Source organism: Cnephaeus nilssonii, assembly GCF_951640355.1.
Source record: "Cnephaeus nilssonii genome assembly, chromosome: 1".
In the NCBI taxonomy this organism is placed as follows: domain Eukaryota; kingdom Metazoa; phylum Chordata; class Mammalia; order Chiroptera; family Vespertilionidae; genus Cnephaeus; species Cnephaeus nilssonii.
In genome coordinates this window covers 3,657,125-3,678,082 of record NC_137072.1, presented here as the reverse complement: position 1 = coordinate 3,678,082, position 20,958 = coordinate 3,657,125, and the positions used below count along the sequence as shown (strand labels likewise).

At 41.9% G+C, this 20,958-nt stretch overlaps 1 protein-coding gene across 5 annotated transcripts in view; it reads left to right on the top strand.

Moving 5' to 3' along the window:
- Positions 1-20,958, top strand: part of LRRC49 (leucine rich repeat containing 49) — a 226,464-nt gene that overhangs the window by 145,066 nt on the left and 60,440 nt on the right. For all 5 annotated transcript variants that reach the window (XR_013813530.1, XM_079771304.1, XM_079771303.1 and 2 more), the window contains one exon: positions 812-975. Coding sequence is in view for 4 of the 5 variants with exons in the window: in XM_079771304.1 (XP_079627430.1) it covers positions 812-975 (164 nt within the window). In the remaining variant the exon portion in view is untranslated. The remainder of the gene's footprint in view (positions 1-811; positions 976-20,958) is intronic.

Sequence of the window (20,958 nt, the reverse complement as noted above, 5' to 3'; positions counted from 1 at the left end):
AGAATTACTCCCCTAAGTTATCCATTGCATATAATGAATTAAATTCTTGAATCTTCATCTAGGAAGGTACTAGTTACCTAGAAATATTCCAACTTAGTACAATTTCTTTTAGTAGTCTGTACATAATTATTAATTTTCAGACATTGTAATTTATACTGTGAAGCTTGGAACATTAATTCCTTTCCCTTTCTCCTCCCCACTGAGATTATTTCATCATATTAGTCCTAATTATTGTGTAGGAAAATTAAAATATTATTCAGTTTTTCTTTCTTTGTTTAAACACAAAGGTATGTAAATTTCTGTTAAGTTAAAATTTCAGATAACACTTAAGTATATAAATTTCTGTTAAACTTTCAGGTAGTGAAATTTTTATATCTTAAATAGGAGTAATTATTGTTTGTATATGTTTCTTTTTCTTTAAGGATGATAGACAATTTTTAAGGTGTTTACATGCACAAGGTAAATAAAGGCCAGTTGTACTTTGTTTTAGAATAATAATTTGACCTGGCTAGTGTGGCTCACTGATTGAGCAGTACAATTCCTGGTTGCAGACTCGATCCCCAGTAGGGGCCATGCAGGAGGCAGCTGATCAGTGATTCTCTCTCATCAATGATGTTTCTCTTTCTCTCTCCCTCTCCTTTCCTCTATGAAGTCAACAAAACTATATTTTTAAAAATACAAATTTGATAGCTACTTTTAAGGAATGGACTCTTTTTAAAAGTGTGATAAGTAGTATGAACAGTATGCACTTTGGATATTCCCCTACTGCAAAAATTGCTTTATGAACTTGTTACAATAAACTTTTTCACAGGAGAAGAAAAGGTTAACAATTAACAACATAGCACGACAGTGGGACTTGCAACATCGAGTAACCGATATTGCTACAAATCAAGAAAGAAAAAATTCTGACTCCCCTTCTCTGGACCCCTGTCAGATGGATGGAAGCACCACCTCTGCATTTCCAGAGGAAACAGGGTAGGCAATGGTATTCTTTCCAGATACCAGTCTTTGAAGACATGAGTTTGAAGCAGAAATGGGAAGCCATTTCACATATAATTATTTAACAATAGTCTTCATAAGAAAACCTATTGAACTTAGAAGTTTACATTTAAAAGTTAAGATGGAATTATTGAAAAAACAAACTGACCCCTAGTTTAAAAAAAACAAAACAACTTTCAGTGGTATATTATTTGTCATAGGAAAAAATGTAGATTACTTAATTTAGCCTATGAGACCCCCTGCCTGCCTCACCTATTTTATCCTGTCTCCTACTGCAGCCTCAGTGACTTAAAGTTCAGTTACTTCCAGCCTTCCTCCTACAAACAGTTGTCTTCTCCCCTGACACCACTTCCCTGCCCGGCTTCCCCCACCCTACCCTAGCTTTAACTCCAACTCGGCCTCATATCCCCTGGAAAGCCTTCCCCAAAAATACACTAGATCAGATACCCCTTTTATCTCTCAGTACTCAGCACTTTGCCTTCTTAGCACTTACCATAACCATAATTAAATGAGTAGTGGATAATTGTTTCAGATTTGTTTTTCCCAATAGTATATAAGTTTCAAGAGGAAAAGAAGCCTGATGCTCTTGACCTAAATGTATCCCCAGCAGCCAGCACAAAACCTTACTCCTTAACTAGTAGTATTAAGCAATTCAGCATAAAATCTGAATAATTACTCCAGTTTTGTTTTATAATATCTCTCTATTCCTGTGGCTCAAAACTTTTTTTCTCCCATGACACATGTCATATAATTCATATCTCCTGGTTTATGAGCAAATCTGATTATACTATCTAGACTTTGCATAATTCTCTTCCTCTTAAGCAAGAAGATTGGAATCAAGTAAATGAGAGAGACATAAAGCATATATATCTTTATAGTTTATTTATAATTTAAAATATATATGTATAAAATTTTAAAATAAAGCCTAAAAATATGATGGAATTTCAATTTTGTTTCAGGTGATGAAGCACATATTTCAAACCAAATATAATGTAGTTTTTTTTTATGTCAAGTTTTTAGCTCCTATTCTTTAAGCTTTTTATAAAATAAATAAGGTAATAAAGAAAGTAATTTAAGAGGCATTAGAATAATATTTTGGAAGTTTTCTGGCGTTAAAGAGTCTGATATATATTTAGACAAACTTAAAAATTTTTAGTTATAGGATTATTTTATATTGATCAATGTATTTTCTTCAGTTCTCTTAGGTATTCACATGTATAGCTTTTCAGCTCTTTTAACTAAAAAAAATCAGGCCATAAAAAATAGAAATTCCATGCCCTGGCCAGGTGGCTCAGTTGGTTGGAGTGCCGTCCCATACACCGAAAGTGTGCAGGTTCGATTCCTGGTCAGGCCACATATCTAGGTTGTATTTTCAATCCCCCATCAAGGCATATACAGGAGGCAACTGATCAATGTTTCTCTCTCCTTCTCTCTTTCCCTTACTCTCTCTAAAAAAGCAATGGGAAATATCCTCGGATGAGGATTAAAAAAAAAAGAATAGAAATTCTAGTTAAGTGATAATTTATATAACAAATATATCATTCTAATATCATTTAAACATGTCAAAATATAATTTTACTTGATTAGAACTATAATACTTTATAAAGTTAAAACTTTATATCATTTGTCTTTAGATTTATGAAATACTACGTAATTTCTCCTTTTTTTAAAAAAATATTTTTTCTGTCTCCTTTAAGGTTTCCTAGTTCTAAGTTTATCCATATAATCTTGCAAATTTTATTCTAAAATTTTAATAAGGCTTTAAAAGTTAGTCCTATGATACATCAAATTTATTTTAATACAGTGTTACGTAAGAGTCTAACTTGATTTTATTTCAGTTGACAAGTCAGTTTTCTAATAGCATTACTTGATTATTATTCCTATTTTTTAATGAGAATGTCATTTTCATCTTATATTAAGGTCCCGTAAATATCTACCTAATAAAAGAGTAACATGCTAATTGACCATACCTTCGCAACGCCCACCAGCCAATCAAGAGTGAGTATGCAAATCAACCAAACAAAGATGGCAGGTTAATTTGCATACATAGGCATGAGGGTGCGGGGTGGGTTGCTTGCATTGTCGCCATGGCACCCCATCTGCTCTGGGCCTCTGGGCAGCATGGGAAGGCAGAAAGGAGGCTCCAGGCTGGAGTGGAAAGGCGGCTTCAACCAGAGCGAAGGCGGTGCCAGCAGCCAGGGGAAGGAAGGCCCATTCTTGCACAAATCTTCATGCATCAGACCTCTAGTATGGACTTTCTGTTCCATTTCACAACCTATTTAATATGTTTTGATGCCAATACCAGACTGTTTTGATTAAAGTAGTTTTTAAAAAAATATTTTTTATTGATTTCAGAGAGGAAGGGAGAGGGAGAGAGAGATAGAAACATCAATGATGAGAGAGAATCATTGATTGGCTGCCTCCTGTTCACGCCACACTGGGGATCAAGCCCGCAACTTGGTCATATGCCCTGACAGCAACTCCAACTGTGACCTCCTGGTTCATAGGTTGACACTCAACTACTGAGCCATATTGACCAGGCAATTATAGTAGTTTTGTAGGAAAATCTGCTTTCACTATTCTTTTCAACATTTTAATTCTCACACACTTTTTCTGACATATGAACTATAAAATTATTAAATCTAAATAGAAATGTTAGAATCTTATTCAAATGGCATTTAAGTTATTCATTTCCAAAGGATTTACATTCTTAAGATAATAAATCATCACTTTAAAAATCATGGTATATCTCTTCATTTTGTCAGGTCTTGTTTGGTATTCAGAGGGAGCTAACTGGGGAAGTGTTGAAAGGTTGAAGGAAAATTATGAGTAAGTGAGTTTACAGACCATGAAATTATAGCAACTGTAGTCTGAATTATTAAGTGTGTATTCCAGGAACACATAATAGCTAGGTATCACAGTAGAGAAGTTAAATGTCTGATAAAAAATGAGATATAGGATCAAAGATGAGGAATAAAAATTTTAAGTATAATGACGAAAGAAAGAAATGATGGGCCATATGGTCTAGACTAGATTTTTGAGGAATAAAATATCCTAGTAGAAGGTTGCCAACAGACTGGGCAAAAATTTAGAGTTTTGGGGACTGAAAGTTTAAATGAAGTTGATGATGAGAAGTATATGAAGTAAGAAAGTTAATACCGAGCTGGAATAGGGGGAATTTATGGTCAGAGTAAGTTTTTGAAGTTGAAGATTTTAGAGGTGGAACATACCTAAGTAATGACAATACTAAGAACAATTGGAGGCCATTGTCTTAGCCATGGGAATGGGTTGTTGAAGAGTAAAAGTGAAGAGTCATCAGAGGAGAGAAGATCAATTCAAGCTATTATGGTCAACACTGAAGTTACTGATGGTAGAGAGCTAGGTGTGGAACCAGGGACCAAGGTAGTCAACATTGACAAGCCTTATCTCCTTCCAATCTCAGCCACCCATTCTATGCCCGTGTTCCAGGACTGTTCACTATTCACGTTTTACTAGTGTGCGAAGCTGCAGGCATGCAAGAGTGTCTTTGTTTATTAATTGGCTCTTTTACTTGGCAAAACTAACTCTGATAGGTGGATTCCACACTATTAGGTGACTTTCCTTACGCTTTGAACTTTTTAAGCAGTTTATGGCCAAAAAAATTTGTGACCCTCTAAAATAACTTAAAATTATAGAGTCTTCACTCTCATGTTCTCAAAAACAAGCAATCAGTTCCAAGAGGAAGTATCTGTTGTAAAAATTGTTGTGCTTTATAGTCACTGCCAAGAGTTTCAGAATTTTTATTAGGAGTTCCATAATGTCAGAGGATTTTAAAGCAAGGAACACAAAAGAAGAGTCTGAGAATGGTGGGAAAAGTGTTGCATTGGTTCAGTGAAGAAGATATGGAGAGCAGTAATGAATCATTAGGAAAAGGATATACAATTTCTGGTAAAAGATTTATTTTGTACTGATGTAAGTTCAAAGTGCCATGGAAGCACCATTACATTATTTTGGTCTGACGCTTTTTAATAGACTAAGACCTATTAAGAAGAAAGTTAATATTTATATATGAAGCCATAAAGGTAAAACTTTAGAGATAGCAACTTATCAGTGGAGATTATAATGCAAAATTAGCTGCTAGATTTATAATTATTATTTAATGCATTATTATATTAAACTAGAAGCCCAGTGCATGAAATTCGTGCTCTGGAGGGGAGGGGTGTCCCTCAGCCCAAACTGCACCCTCTCCAATCTGGAACCCCTCGGGGGATGTCCTGTGGGATCGGGCCTAAACCGGCAGTCGGACATCCCTCTCACAATCCAGGACTGCTGGCTTCTAACCACTCACCTGGCTGCCTGCATGATTGCCCCTAACCCTTCTGCCTGCCAGCCTTATAGCCCCTTAACTGCTCCCCCACCAGCCTGATTGACATCTATCCGCTCCCCTGCCAGCATGATTGACACCTAACTGCCCTCCCCTGCAGGCGTGGTCGCCCCCAACTGCCCTCCCCTGCCAGCCATCTTGTGACAATGTGGAGATGGCCATCTTGTGGTGGCCATCTTGTGACAACGTGGGGGCAGCCATCTTGTGAGGACATGGGGGTGCCCATCTTGTGACGATGTGGGGGCGGCCATCATGTGACAACGTGGGAAGTGGCCATCTTGTGATGTGAGGGTGTGAGTGTCAATTTGCATATTACCTCTTTATTATATAGGATCATATGGGAAAAAAGGAGTTACCACCCTGGCCAGTGCAGTTAGTTAGTTGGAGCATCATTCTGTGCACCAAAGGGTTGCGGGATCGATTCCTGGTCAGGGCACATACCCAGGTTGTGGGTTCAGTTCTTGGTCTGGGTACATATGGGAAGGTGACTGATTGATGTTTCTCTCTCACATCATTCTCTCTCTCTCTCTCTCTCTCTCTCTCTCTCTCTCTCTCTCTGCCCCCTCCCCCCATCCACCTCTCTTTAAAATAGATGAGCATGTTCTCAAATGAGGATTGGCGGGGGGCGGGGGAGAAAGGAGTTACCAACAAAAAGTACAGTAATACTGGCTTTTATATTTACCTATGTTATTACCTTTCCCACTATTTTTTATTTCTTCATATGGCTTTGATTTACTGTTTAGTGTCCTCTCATTTCAGTCTAAAGGACTACTTTAGCATTTCTTGTAGGGCACGTGTCCTAGCAATGAAATCTCACAGCTATGGTTTATCTAGGAATATTTTGCTTTCTCCCTTATTTTTGAAGTACAGTTTTGCTGGATATAGAATTCTTGATTTCCATATTTTTCTTTTAGCACTTGATTGACAGTCATTCCACTGCTTTCAGCCATCTATTCTTTCTGATGAGAAATTGAAAAAACATACTCTGACCATAAATTCCCCCTAATCTTATTGAGGATCCCTTATACATAACCAATCACTTCCTCCTGCTGCTTTCAAGATTCTTTCTTTTTCTTTGTTTTTCAACAATTGGATATGATTGCTTAGGGTCCTCTTAGGCCTTTTCTGAGCATATACCCAGCCCTGAATATGAGTGTGATCTTCTAGATTCCTTGGAATACACAGGAGCTTCTCAAAGCCCTTATACCCTCAAGTATCTTCTTTCCCAGTCTCTCCTTCCTCAGACTTTTTGGTCTATTGTTTGCCCCAGGTGGCAGCAACTAATACATTTTTGCCTTTATATCCTTTTAACATATGTAACCCAGGAAGCCACCTCGGCCATGAGGATTCTCCAAGGCAGGTGAAACAAAGGCAATCCCTTGAGCTGGTCCTTTAGGGAGCCACAAGATATGTCAAAACACAATCACAATTTTTTGAGAGTAAGGATATATATGGATATACATGGATATACAGCATATATATATATATATGTATGTATATTAGAAGCCCAGCACGCGAAATTGCACAGCCCCGCCTGTCCATGTGCACCCCACCCAGCAATGCCAGTCTGGTCATTACAGCATTAGGGACACTGGGTTTTTATAATATAGACTAGAGGCCCGGTGCAAAAAATTCGTGCACTGGGAGGGTGTTCCTCAGCCCAGCCTGCATCCTCTCCAATCTGGGACCCCTCGGGGGATGTCTGACTGCCAGTTTAGGCCCGATCCCTCTCACAATTTGGTACTGCTGGCTCCTAACCACTTGCCTGCCTGCCTGCATGATTGCCCCTAACCACTACTGCCTGCCAGCCTGATCATACCCTAACCGCTCCCCTGCCGGCCAAATTGACACCTAACTGATCCCCTGCCAGCCCAATCGCCCCCAACTGCTCTCCCCTGCCAGCCCGTTCGCCCCCAACTACCCTCTCCTGCTGGCCTGATCGCCCACAACTTCCCTCCCCTGCTGGCCATCTTGTGGTGGCCATCATGTGACACCATGGTGGCAGCCATCTTGTGATGACACGAGGGCAAGACACCACCTAGGCTTTTATTATTTTATATATCTCACTTCCTCTAGTACCAGCAATCTGCACATAGAATGTGAGCTGCCATCTTCAAGGCTACCACTGAGCTGGGGAATAAGGCAGTAGATAAAAAGGTAAATTAAAATGCCAGAGAACTCTCTTATTGAAATTCAGCATTTTTTCTTAAGCATTCCCCTAATTAGTTTCCAGAATTCAGAAAAAGTTGATCTGACAGTTCTTGCTAGCATATTTGTTGCTTTTATGGAGGGGTGAAGTTTTGGAGTTTTTTACTCTACCATTTTCTCTCCTTTGGAACTCTAGTAATTTTGCTGTGTACTATGAGCTATACTTTTACATTTCAGGATCAAGGTCTGTAATCATAACATTTGTCAGTTGTATTTTCTAAAGATTGAAAACTAGTAAACTGTTTACATTTCTGTGGTTATGCAACTATTATGTAAGTATTTTTACTTGAGAGTTAGGTAGTGTATTATGATTAAACTAGAGGCCCGGTGCACGAAATTTGTTCACGGGGGGAATGGGTGTCCTTCAGCCCAGCCTGCACCCTCTCCAATCTGGGAACCCTCGAGGGATATCCAACTGCCCGTTTAGGCCCGATCCCTAAACGGGCAGTCGGACATCCCTCTCACAATCCAGGACTGCTGGCTCCCAACTGCTCACCTGCCTGCCTTCCTGATTGCCCCTAACCGCTTCTGCCTGACAGCCTGATCACCCCCTAACCACTCCCCTGCCAGTCTGGTTGCCCCTAACTGCCCTCCCTTGCAGGCCTGGTCCCTCCCAACTGCCCTCCCCTGCTGGACATCTTGTGGCGGCCATCTTGCGTTCACATGGGGCAACCATCTTTGACCACATGGGGGCAGCCATCTTGTGTGTTGGAGTGACTGTCAATTTGCATATTACTCTTCTATTACATAGGATAGAGGCCTGGTGCACAGGTGGGGGCTGGCTGGTTTGCCCTGAAGGGTGTCCTGGATCAGGGTGGGGGTTCCCTTGGGGTGTGGGGCAGCCTGGACGAGGGGCCTGTGGTGGTTTGCAGGCTGGCCACGCCCCCAGCGACCCAAGCGGAGGCCCTGGTATCTGGAATTTATTTATCTTCTATAATTGAAACTTTGTAGCTTTAAGCAGAGGCCAAGGCAGGCCAGGGCAGGCGGAAAGCTTGGCTTCCTTCATTGCCAGGGAAACCCAAGCCTCCTGCTCTCTCCAGCTCTGTGGCTGCAACCATTTTTGTTGGGATTTATTTGTCTTCTATAATTGAAACTTTCTAGCCTTGAGTGGAGGCCTAGGCCAGCCAGGGTTACGGAAAGCTTGGCTTCCTCCATTACCAGGGAAACCCAAGCCTCCTGCTTGCTCCAGGGCCACAGCCATCTTGGTTGGGTTAATTTGCATACTCGCTCCTGATTGGTTGGTGGGCATGGCTTGTGGGTGTGGCGGAGTGGTGGTTAAGTTGCATATTGCTCTTTTATTAGGTAGGATCTCCTTTTCTGCTTTGTAAACCACTCAAAGAGACTAATTCAAGTATAATAATCCAAATGTCCCCCTCTTAATTGCACTTCAAAAGTTGTTCAAAACTGTGCCACATTTTAGTTTGCTTGATACTTGAGCCATGCCTTTTATATATGATTTGAATCTGAGGTGTTTTTTATCTATTTTTATTTTTATTGATGAGAGAGAGAGAAACATCTATTGGTAGCCTCCCCTGACCAGGATCGAATCACACTCTGTGTATGTGCCCTAATGGGGAATCGAACCCACCACCTTTTGATATACAGGTTGGCACTCCAGCCAACTGAGCAACACTGGCCAGGGTTATCTGGGGTTGCTTATTGCCTGTCTTTTGTTTTTTGTTTTCTTTTTAACTGAACAACAAAAGTTGTGCTGCCTTTACTACATTTCAATGTTTTTTGAACTTCTTATTTACCTTTTTGAAGCCTACTCTTTCTCTGACCTAATTTAGTCTCATTTCCTTTATCATTATGTATCATATTACTATTAGACTTTTTTCTTTCATTATGCTTCTTATATTCTCAAGTACTCTTAGCCTCTCAACTTCTAGATGGTAGAGTTGCTCTGATTATGTTCCTGGGCCCTCTTCTCACTCTCTGTTTTCCCTCTAAGCAATTTTACATAGACTTACTTATATTTTGAAGATACTAATATGTATACCTTTTCCTTTATGATTTATTTATTTAGATTTTATTTAGGGGAAAAATCTTTTACTAAATTAAGATTATAAAAATACTAGAGGCCCAGTGCACAAAATTTGTGCATGGGAGGCGGAGTCCCCTCAGCCCAGCCTGCACCCTCTCCAATCCGGAACCCCTCGAAAGATGTCCGAAAACCGGCAGTAGTACATCCTTCTCACAATCCGGGACTGCTGTCTCCTAATCGTTCAACTGCCTGCCTGCCTGCCTGGTCGCCCCTAACTGTCCCCCCCCCCCCCCCCCCGACGGCCTGATCGCCCCTCACTGCCTCTGCAGGCCAGCCTGATTGCCCCTAACTGCCCCCAACTGCTGGCCAGGTCGCCCCCAACTGCCTCCCCACCAGCCTAGTCACCCCTCACTGCCCCCCTGCCAGCCTAATCGCCCCCAACTGCCCCCCTGCCGACCTGGTCACCCCCAACTGCACCCCCCCACTGGCCTGGTTGCCCCTAACTTCCCCCCTGCAGGCCTGGTCACCTCTTACTGCCCCCCGCTGCTGGCCTGGTTGCCCCTAACTGCCCCCTTCTGCTGGCCTGGTCACCCCTAACTTCCCCCCCTGTCAGCCTGGTCGTCCCTCACTAACCCCCCTGCCAGCCTGGTTGCCCCACGCAGCCTGCTGTTCAGTTGTTTGGTCATCCCTCACTAACTCTCCTGCTGGCCTGGTTGTAGGCAGCCATCTTGTGAGGGTGTGAGGGTTAATTTGCATATTACCTCTTTATTATATAGGATTCTCCCATTTTTGTCTTCCTAAAAGTTTAAAATTTGGCCTTTCATATTTTAGTCTTGTATTAAACACTTTATTTTTTAAATTTTTATTGATTTTGAGAGAGAGAGAAAGGGGGAGAGGGAGAGGTAAAAGGAGGGAGTGGAGTGATAGGGGGAGAGAGAGGGAATTTGATGTTCCACTTATTTATTCATTCATTAGTTGATTCTGGTATGTCCCATGATCAGAGATAGAACCCGCAACCTTGTCTTGTTGGGATGACACTCTAACAAACTGAGTTACCTGATCAGGGCCTTCATATTTTAGTATTTATTACACCCGAAATTGATTTTTAAGTTGGAGGTTGAAATCAGATTTTGTTGTTTTCCCCTACAGGAATAGCCTTTACCCTAGTGTTATTTATTGAGTATTCTTTCTTTTTCCCACTGATTGTAATGCTACTCTGCCTGGCTGTTTTATTGGTAGTGGGAGAAGTAGATAGTCCAGTTATAGATCTTCAATTAATGTCCCTGTGTTCTAAATATTACAAGTTGTATTACTACATTATCTGCAAGTCTTTAAAAATATAATTAAATTTCATCTTTCTGGAAAGATATAAGCCTGGTTCTTTCTGAAGGTGGAAAGCTAGTCAGAGGGCCACAAAGTGTCCTCCTTGTAGTTCTGATTTGCTTTTTAAAAATATTACATAGGTTTTCCATTTTTAAAACAATCCCACTTACTAAATAGTCTTTAGTATTTCATAATGCCAAAAAAGGTGGCTAATTCTTGTATTACAGTGTCTGTGACCTTTATCATATAGGTGTGTAACTAAATGCCAGGAAACAAGTATCCATGAAAAAATTATAGGCACATTCAGGAAAGGAATTCCATAAAACTTTGCTATATCCCATTAATTTTATTATTCACTGTCCTTGGGACAGCTTTACAGTAAAGTGGCACATTGCAGGTTTCTTTCCCCTGCCAGAAACGGGAAAGTACTTGGTGTAATGTTTTCTTTGCTTACATTGGATGCGTGTAGTGATGCTGGTTTATTTTTGGTCATTTCCTGTCTATGAACACTGTGTTATTTTAGCCAACACTACTATAATAAAATATAATGCATAAAATGAATTTCCACACTTACAAATGTTGTAATCGAAATCCATAAAGTACATTATTATATGAATCAGCACCACTTAATCATTGGGAAAATAATCTTATGAAATATTTTAAGTCTTTCTCTTCTAACCAGTTATAGAAAGCCAAAAGATGTTTTCAAAATATGCCAAAAGAACCCATAATTATCTGAAATACTCTTTTTTACAATTTAAGAGTATATTCTCCTTTTAACCTGGTTTTCAGGGAGTCAACACTTAATTGCATTAAGTTAATCACCCTGTACTTCATAAGGTATATAAATGTCTCATTACTATGCTGTGTAATTAATATACTGTTGGATGTCAACTATAATTAATATATATGTGTATATAAATATATATATACACACACATATATACATATATATATATGTATATCCTATCTAATAATAGACAAATATGCAAATTGACCATACCTCCGACACACCCATAAGCCACGCCCACCATCCAATCAGAGCGGGTATGCAAATTAACCCAAACCAAGATGGCTACAGCCACAGAGAGCAAGGTTTCCTAGGTAACAGAGGAAGCCAAACTTTCCGCCTGCCCTTGCCAGGCCTAAGCCTCCACTCAAGCTACAAAGTTTCAATTATAGAAGGTAAACAAATTCAAACAAATGGCAGCAGAATGGATCTTGAGAGAGCAGGCCAGAGTTGCCGCCGGCAACAGGGGAAGCAAAGCTTTCCGCACACCCTGGCTGGGCCCACCCACTTAAGGCAACAAAGTTTCAATTATAACCCCAACACAAATGGCTGCCGGCCTCGGAGGGAGCCCCAGGCTTGGCTTGGCTCCACTCCAGGCTACAAAGTTTCAATTGTAGAAGGAAAATAAACTCCAGATAACAGGGCCTCTGCTTGGGTTGCCAGGGGGCGTAGCCGGCCTGCAAACCACCACAGGCCCCTCGCTCAGGCTGCCCCACACCCCAAGGGAAACCCCACCTGATCCAGGATGCCCTTCAGGGCAAACCAGCTGCCCCCCACCCTTGTACCAGGCCTCTATCCTATCTAATAAAAGAGTAATATGCAGATTGATCATCACTGCAACACACAATATAGCTGCCCCAGGTGGTCAAAGATCCTGCCCCCATGTGGACACAAGATGGCCACCACAAGATGGCCAGCAGGGGAGGGTAGTTGGGAGGCACCCGGCCTGCAAGGGAGGGCAGTTGAGAAGGACCAGGACTGCAAGGGAGGGCAGTTGGAGGTGATCAACCCTGCAGGAGAGGGCAGTTAGGAGTGACCAGGCCGGCAGAGGAGGGAAGTTGGGGGCAAACAGGCTGGCAGTGGAGTGGTTAGGGGGTGATCAGGCTGGCAGGCAGAAGCGGTTAGGGGCAATCAGGAAGGCAGGCAGGCAAGGCAGTCGGACATCCCTCGAGGGGTCCCATATTGGAGAGGGTACAGGCTGGGATGAGAGATAACCCCCCTCCGTGCACGAATTTCGTGCAACGGGCCTTTAGTATATATATATATTAATCTCCCTATCTTAGAGTCCTTTACTAATCAAGAAGGCATAGAATATTTTTCTGATGAGTTCTTATATAAAGATTGAGTTGAATAAATAATCTTTGGACTTGGGATTAACCACTAATGATCTTGAAGAGAATTCCTATTTGATGGCAGACTACCTACTGTTATAGAAATAATATTTGAGTTGGGATATATCCATGGAAGTGTATTTGGCTTCATGGGAAAAAAAATTATAAAACATAGACCCTTTGGAGAAGATACTGGACCAGGTGACTCAGTCACCTGCTCTAAAACATTTGAATCATACTTGATTCCTCCCTCTCCTGCATTCCCTGCAATCAATCACTAAGTCCTACTTTTTAAAATGTTAATCCTCACCTGAGGATATTTTTCAATTGATCTTTTAGAGAGGGGAGGAAGAGGAAGAGGCAGAGAGAGAGAAACATCGACGGAGAGAGACACATCGATTGGTTGCCTCCCACATACACCCTGACCAGGGCCTGCAACCTAAATATGTGCCCTTGACTGGAATCAAACCTGGGACCCTTCAGTCTGCAGGCCAACACTCTATGCACTGAGCCAAACCTACTAGGGCACTAAGTCCCACTTTTATTTTCTCTTAAATATCTGGTTCTCTTCTTTTATTAATAGTAATCACTAAAATGTATTGAGCTAAGTATGGTTTAGAATATTATTTTTAGTCTCCATATAAACTTTGAAAAAATATGTATTAGGATCACCATTTTACATACCAGAAAACTGAAACTACAAAGAAATTAAATAATTTGCCCCCAAAGTCATGTTTACCAATGACATTCTAGGATTGAAACTAAGGTCTGTCTGATTATCTTGTTAATGCCATTTCCACCACACCATACCCTCTTTTTTATTATGCTTTTATATAGTCTAACACACTATTGCACTGAGCGTCCTACTAATCTCTGTTCATCCAGCCTTTCCCTCCTACATCCTTCACAAAATGGACCAACTGTCTCAAGTGGGTCCTTGTGATCAGAGACATATCTTACTCATCTTTGTATCCCTAACACTAGCATCTAGCTCCATGCATGGCATGTTAGTGGTGATTAAAACCTTGTGTTGAATATGTCCTATTACTTTTTTAAAAATATATTTTATTGATTTTTTTTCAGAGAGGAAGGGAGAGGGCCAGAAACATCGATGAGAGAGAAACATCGATCAGCTGCCTCCTGCACACCCCCTACCAGGGATGTGCCCGCAACCAAGGTACATTCCCTTGACCGGAATCAAACCTGGGACCCTTGAGTCCGCAGGCCGACGCTCTATCCACTGAGCCAAACCGGTTAGGGCTGTCCTATTACTTTTTTTTTTTTAATATATTTTATTGATGTTTTACAGAGAGGAAGGGAGAGGGATAGAGTTAGAAACATCGATGAGAGAGAAACATCGATCAGCTGCCTCCTGCACGCCCCCCACTGGGGATGTGCCCGCAACCAAGGTACATGCCCTTGGCCGGAATCGAACCTGGGACCCTTCAGTCCACAGGCCGACGCTCTATCCACTGAGCCACACCGGCCAGGGCCTATTACTTTTTATTTAAAAATATTTTTTTGCTCCTCAAACTTATAGGATAAAATCTGACTTTCCAGCTTCATCTTCAGCTACTGCTTCCTCCCATATGTTTCACTGTCCCGTCCTATGTTGCAGTGTTCCAGCTATATTGAAATTGTTCTTAACTGAATGTTATACATAATTAGGCTTCTGTGCCTTTCTTTGTTCTGCTTTTTCTTACCTAAATTGTGCTTCCTCCTATTTCTGATGTAATTCTATTAATCTTTCAAGGACCACTTCAAATGCTACCTCCTTTTGAAACCTGACTTCTCCCCTCTAGAAGAATAAATCATTCCTTCCTCTGTATTCCCAAAGCATATCATTTAAATATTCATTATTGACAATAAGCATGTTATATTAGAGTAATGTCTAAATTTATCATGCTCACCACCATCCATCCAGACTGAGATATCTTTAAGGGCAAATAGGTCTTAGTTTATTTTTTTATCCCCACTAGAGGCCCGGTACACAAAATTTGTGCATGGTGGGAAGGGTGTCCCTCAGCCAAGCCTGAATCCTCTCCAATCCAGGACCCCTGAGGGGATGACCGACTGCCAGTTTATTGGCCATCCCTCTTGCAATCCAGGACCGCTGGCTCCTAACCGCTCACCTGCCTGCCTGCCTGATCACCCCTAATCCCTCTGCCTGCCTGCCTGATCACCCCTAACCCTTCTTCCTGCCTGCCTGATCACCCCTAACCACTCTGCCTGCCTACCTGATTACCCCTAACCACTCTGCCTGCCTGCCTGATGCCCCTAACTGCTCCCCTGCCTGCCTGATCGCCCCTAACCGCCTCTGCCTGCCTGATTGCCCTAATCACCTTTGTCTGCCTGCCTGATCACCCCAACCACTCGCCTGCCTGCCTGATGCCCCTAACTGCTCCCCTGCCTGCCTGATCGCCCCTAACCCCTCTGCCTGCCTGCCTGCCTGATCACCCCTAACTGCTCTCCCCTGCTGACCTGATTGTCCCTAACTGCTCTCCCTGCCAGCCTGATTTCCCATAACTGCTGGTGTGATTTCCCCTAACTGCTCTCCCCTGCCAGTCTGATAGCCCCTAACTGTTCTCCCTTGCCAGCCTTATCGCTCCTAACTGTTCTCCCCTGCCGGCCTGATCGCCCCTAACTGCTCTCCCCTGCTGGCCAGATCGCCCCTAACTGTTCTCCCCTGCTGGCCTGATCGCCCCTAACTGCTCTCTTCTGCCGACCTAATCGCACCCTAACTGCTCCCCTACCTGCCTGATCGCCCCTAACTGCCTCTGCCGTGGACCCCGCCACCATGGCTTTGTCTGGAAGGACATCCGGATGATGTCCAGTCTAATTAGCATATTACTCTTTATTAGTATAGATGGCCTACACAATACCTAACACATAATAAGCTCTCCAGATTAACCTTTTTATTTGATGAGGTGAGGTCATTTCTGTTGAGAAATTATATTCCATGTGTTTATTAAATGAATTCCAGAGTATGATTAGAGCATTTATATTTCTGAGATGATAGCCCAATAAAAGTGAAAAAAAATTTTGTTATATCCAAAAACTTTTATGTGATTTCTATATTGATTATCCTTACCAGTACAGATGATTTTGTTGCCCTTTACCATAATTTTAGGCTATCTATCTATCTATCGTGCCCTGAATATAGTGAGTTTCCAGCAAATGTTTAGTGAATAAATATTCATGTATACTAGAGGCCCAGTGCACAAAATTCGTGCACTTGGGGGGTCCCTCAGCCCAGCCTGCACCCTCTCGCAGTCCGGGAGCCCTTGGGGGATGTCCAACTGCCAGCTTAGGCCCGCTTCCTCCAGACATCCTTAGCGCTACAGCAGTGGGAGCACACTGACCACCAGGGGTCAGCTCCTGCGTTTAGCATCTGTCCCCTGGTGGTCACTGCACATCATAGCAACCGGTCATTTTGCCATTTGGTCAATTTGCATATTAGCCTTTTATGCCTGCGGGATCGGACCAAAAGCAGCTCTCCTACATCCCCCGAGGAGTCCTGGATTGTGAGAGGGTGCAGGCCAGGCTGAGAGACCCCACCATTGCATAATCGGGGCTGGAGAGGGACGCAGAAGATTGGCCAGCTGGGGCAGGACCGCAGGAAAGCTCCAGGGCATGTCCTGCCCATCTCACTCAATTCCAATCTGCCGGACCCCAGCAGCAAGCTAACCTAACCTACCAGTCAGAGCTTCTATCCCCTGGTGGTCAGTGCACGTCATAGCAACTGGTCAACCAATTGACTATCGTCCCCCAGTGGTCAATGCACGTCATAACGAGCGGTTGAGTGGCCTTAGCATATCATTAGCATATCACTCTTTGGTTGGTTGAACGGATGACTGGACACTTAGCATATTAGGCTTTTATTATGTAGGACTAGAGGCCCGGTGCACGAAATTCGTGCACTGGGTGGGGGTTCCTTCAGCCCAGCCTATTCCCTCTCACAGTCTTAGAGCCCTCAAGGGATGTCCTACTGACAGCTTAGGCCCATGGGGAGCGGGCCTAAGCCGCAGTTTGGCCTCCCTCTGCAGGAGGCAACCAGGCTGATCAGGGGAAGGTGCCTCCCCAGTCTCCCCACTGCTGCTGCCCCTGCCAGTCACCGCAGCTGCCAAGGTGTTTTCATCAACACAGACTCCAGTCCCTTCACCACGAAAAAATGACAACTTTCTTTAGGCATTTTCAAGATGTGTCTTTCATAGGATATGACATTTCTTTTTTTTTTATCCTCACCTGAGGATATTTTCCCATTGATTTTTAGAGAGCATGGAAGAGAGAGGGAAAGACAGAGAGAAACATCAAAGTGAGAGGAACACTTTGATTGGTTGCCTCCTCATGAGCCCTGACCTGGGCCCTGGCCAGGGAGGAGCCTGCTACCTAGGTACAGGCCCTTGATCAGAATTGAACCCAGCCCCGCTGCAGGTTTGTGTCTCCACTCCGGCTCCAGCAGCCCAGTGCTGTGGCCGCAGGGCTGGGGCTGGGGGCTGGCTCCCCTGCGGGTTGTTCTCTCCAGCTCCAGGGCCAGGCGCGGGCCGCCCTGTCTGTTGTTCTCTCAGGCTCTGGGCCCGTGCCTGGCCCCTTCTCCTGAGCTGGTCATGACCGTTATGGGGTCCCAGCCTAATTTGCATATTACCTCTTTATATGTATAGATATATATATGAATAAAAAAGATGTGGACTTATTACCAATCATACAAGGACAACTGAAAGGACAATCCTCAACATAGAAACATTGCTTAGCAAACTTTCTATGTTATTTCTTATGGAACTCTCAGAGCACACCTTCCATGAGGAACATATTCCTCTGTTCTGTATTGGCCAGAGGCTAAACTCAAGCCTCATTCAGAAAATAACTGACGTGGCTTAGGTATCATATGACTTATTTAACAGGTTCTATATTTCCTATTGAGAAGGATGAACCTACCTACAGCCCAGAAAACTTTCCATTTGTTTGTACTGAATGTCCATGTCAGATCTATATAAATTGGAGGTTACTTCTGCTTTGTATTGTAACTATATGACTGTTTTTGCTGAATGTAGGTTGCTTATTTTTTCACTTATTTTCCCAACAATTTGCTTGACAAAACTTTAAACAAAATAAATTATCCTTTTCTAATATTATACTTTTATTTCATAGTTTATATATTTTTTACTTCCTTATATATGATGCTACCTATTTAATTTATTAAAAATTGTAATAAACATAATAATCAAATAGTGTTCCAAACTTAACGCTGTTCATGTGGAAGACACTACTAAAGAAGACACAAGTACTTGCAATAAGAAGTACTGTCTTCCATAGAGATAGAGAAATAAATGGACAAATCTAGTTATCTAAAATAAAATTCACATACACATTTTATGTATAGTTTTGTGCAGTGTCCTAATATGAATGGGAATGCTTTTCTACTTGAGCCATTTTTTAACCAAAACAAAATAACCTAAGTAATACAAAGTGTTAAAATACAGTATAAAGATACAAAAACAGACAAACTAATTCTAATTAGGAATGTAATTATGATGTTACATTTTTGTAGTCCACAATTATGTTTAGGAAATTACACAAACATAGATCACTGATTTGAATGAAATGCGTAAATCTGTAGCAAAGGTTTGTAGTTACAAAAAAAATTACCAAAGAATGCCCAAAATTAATGTTTATTCCACTTTTGTGTCATATTCTTGGAGTCTTCATCAATGTTACATGAAGAAAAAAACAAATGAAACACTAAAATCGAATCACTAATATGATCAAATAGGGAAACAAATAAGTTAAAATCTAGCAGCCATCAGCAAGAATGTCCAAGACAAGGGTGTAAAACAAAACAAAGAAAATTGCTAGAAAACTGTCTCCATCATACTCTTTCAAACCAGTAAAATATACTCCTCCATACAATGGAACATGAACAGAATACTTTTCCTGTAAGGCTTAGAAATACAAATTCTTTTTTAATCTTATGGATGGGTAAATTGTGTTTGTAAGCTATTACTGAGTGGGCCAGGAACACATTTATGGATTCTGGGGACAATGTGTACTGTAATTCTTTGATTGTGATAAGTGGACACTCTAAAAGAATTGTTTTTTAAATTAATACAGAAGTGCAAGACAAAGCCAAATGTGACTTCTCTTATATCTTAGCAACATTTAGATGAAAATCAAATTTAAATGCAGTCCACTCTGCTTTTGAAAAGGCTGTGGTTCAGCTCCCCAATCTCAATTGCTTGATGCAGTTTCCTATGAGAATACTCAGAAGGTGTCTCTTTTTAAACAACAGACCTCTTTTTAGTGGTGGAGCTGCTCTTAGTTATAGCTGCGTCTGCAAGGGACTAATATCTAGTCATTATCTTTGGAGGAAGTCCTAACCTTTCCTGGTGTACCCTCCCTATATATGTAATAGCTTCTCCGAATTCACATTCAGTAATCCATTTTGCTATCTTATCACCTTTAGCTCTAACATTAACAACAGCTTTACTGTAGTCATCAAAAGATTCTCCAGCCCTAACTTGTTTGGCTCAGTGGATAGAGCGTCAGCCTGCAGACTGAGGGGATCCTGGGTTTGATTCCTGTCAAGGGCACATGCAGGGTTTCGGGCTCGCTTCCCAGTAGGGGGTGTGCAGGAGGCAGCCAATCAATGATAGTCTCTCATCATTGATGTTTCTATCTCTTTCTCACCCTCCCTTCCTCTCTGAAATCAATAAAAAATATATATATATATATATTATTTTAAAAAGGATTCTTCAATAAGTCATGGCAGTGTCTCTAGCCAAAAGCATTTGAGGACATTTTGTCTCTGCTGTTTTTTCAATGTACTTAGCCATTGTCGTCCTCATTTGCTTCTATCATCTTCCAACATAGGCTCAATACTCCTCTAAAAAAGTAAGTAGTCACAGCCAGACATTAAATTACTAGACAACTCGATATGGTTGTAGAAGAGCCCAAAAGTCTTCAACTTAGAAATCAAACTCAAAGATCAGCCAATGGTTGGCTTGTTTTGTTAGTTTTCAAAAAACAAGAGTGCCCATCTGTTCTGTAAAGGATGTTTAGTATAGTTTTGTGGGTTAGCAACCTCCTGGTTAAATTCTGTTTCTCATCTTCCGTAGGTGGGGGATTAGGAGTAGGAGTGGTTTCCATTACACAGTTGCCATCTTAGATTGGTCTTAAACTTTTAATCATATGGACAAAGAAAAGCAAGATACTTTCAAATATCCTATATAGTAAAGAGCTAATATGCTAATGGTCGTGACGCCCTCATGCTGTAACAACCGATCAGCAGGAGGCTGCATGAGCAGCAGGCGTGCACGGGTGGGCGGGGCTGCGTGCGCTGCTAGGTACACGTGGGTGGGCAGGGACTTGACTCTGAAGGACTTGACCAGAGGCATGGGTGGGTTTCTGGGTCCCGCCCCCCGCGGAGGCAGCAGCCGCGGTGACAATGGCTGCGGGACTCTCTGGACAGGAGGGCGGGACTGCATGCACAGGAGGTGCGTGCGGGGAGGGACTCCAGTGCTCGCACAATTTCGCACGCTGGGTCACTAGTATGATATAAAATAACACCACTTCTCAAAGGATTTACTCATGGGTTTGGTACATAGCTCTGATTTCCCATCATTTTTACATTAAAATACACTTCTTTTGCTGACAATCATGGCCATCAAACATTATTCCATCAACTACGTACTTTTTTTTGGCTTCCTTGACATTACTTTTTCATTATTTGCCATTGCCTCAGCTGAGAATAATTCTCAATAATCCTGTGTCTGTATCACTGATTCTGCCTCTTTGCTCAAAACACAGCTTATGGTTGGAAATCCTTTATAAAATGTAATAAATACTCATAAAAAAAAACTTCCTAATTGTCTCATTTCATTAATTCCCTTGAGAAATATTATTGAGCACAGATGCTGGTTCTACTACAGTGAATATGACCAAGTTTGAGCCCTCAAGGATCACC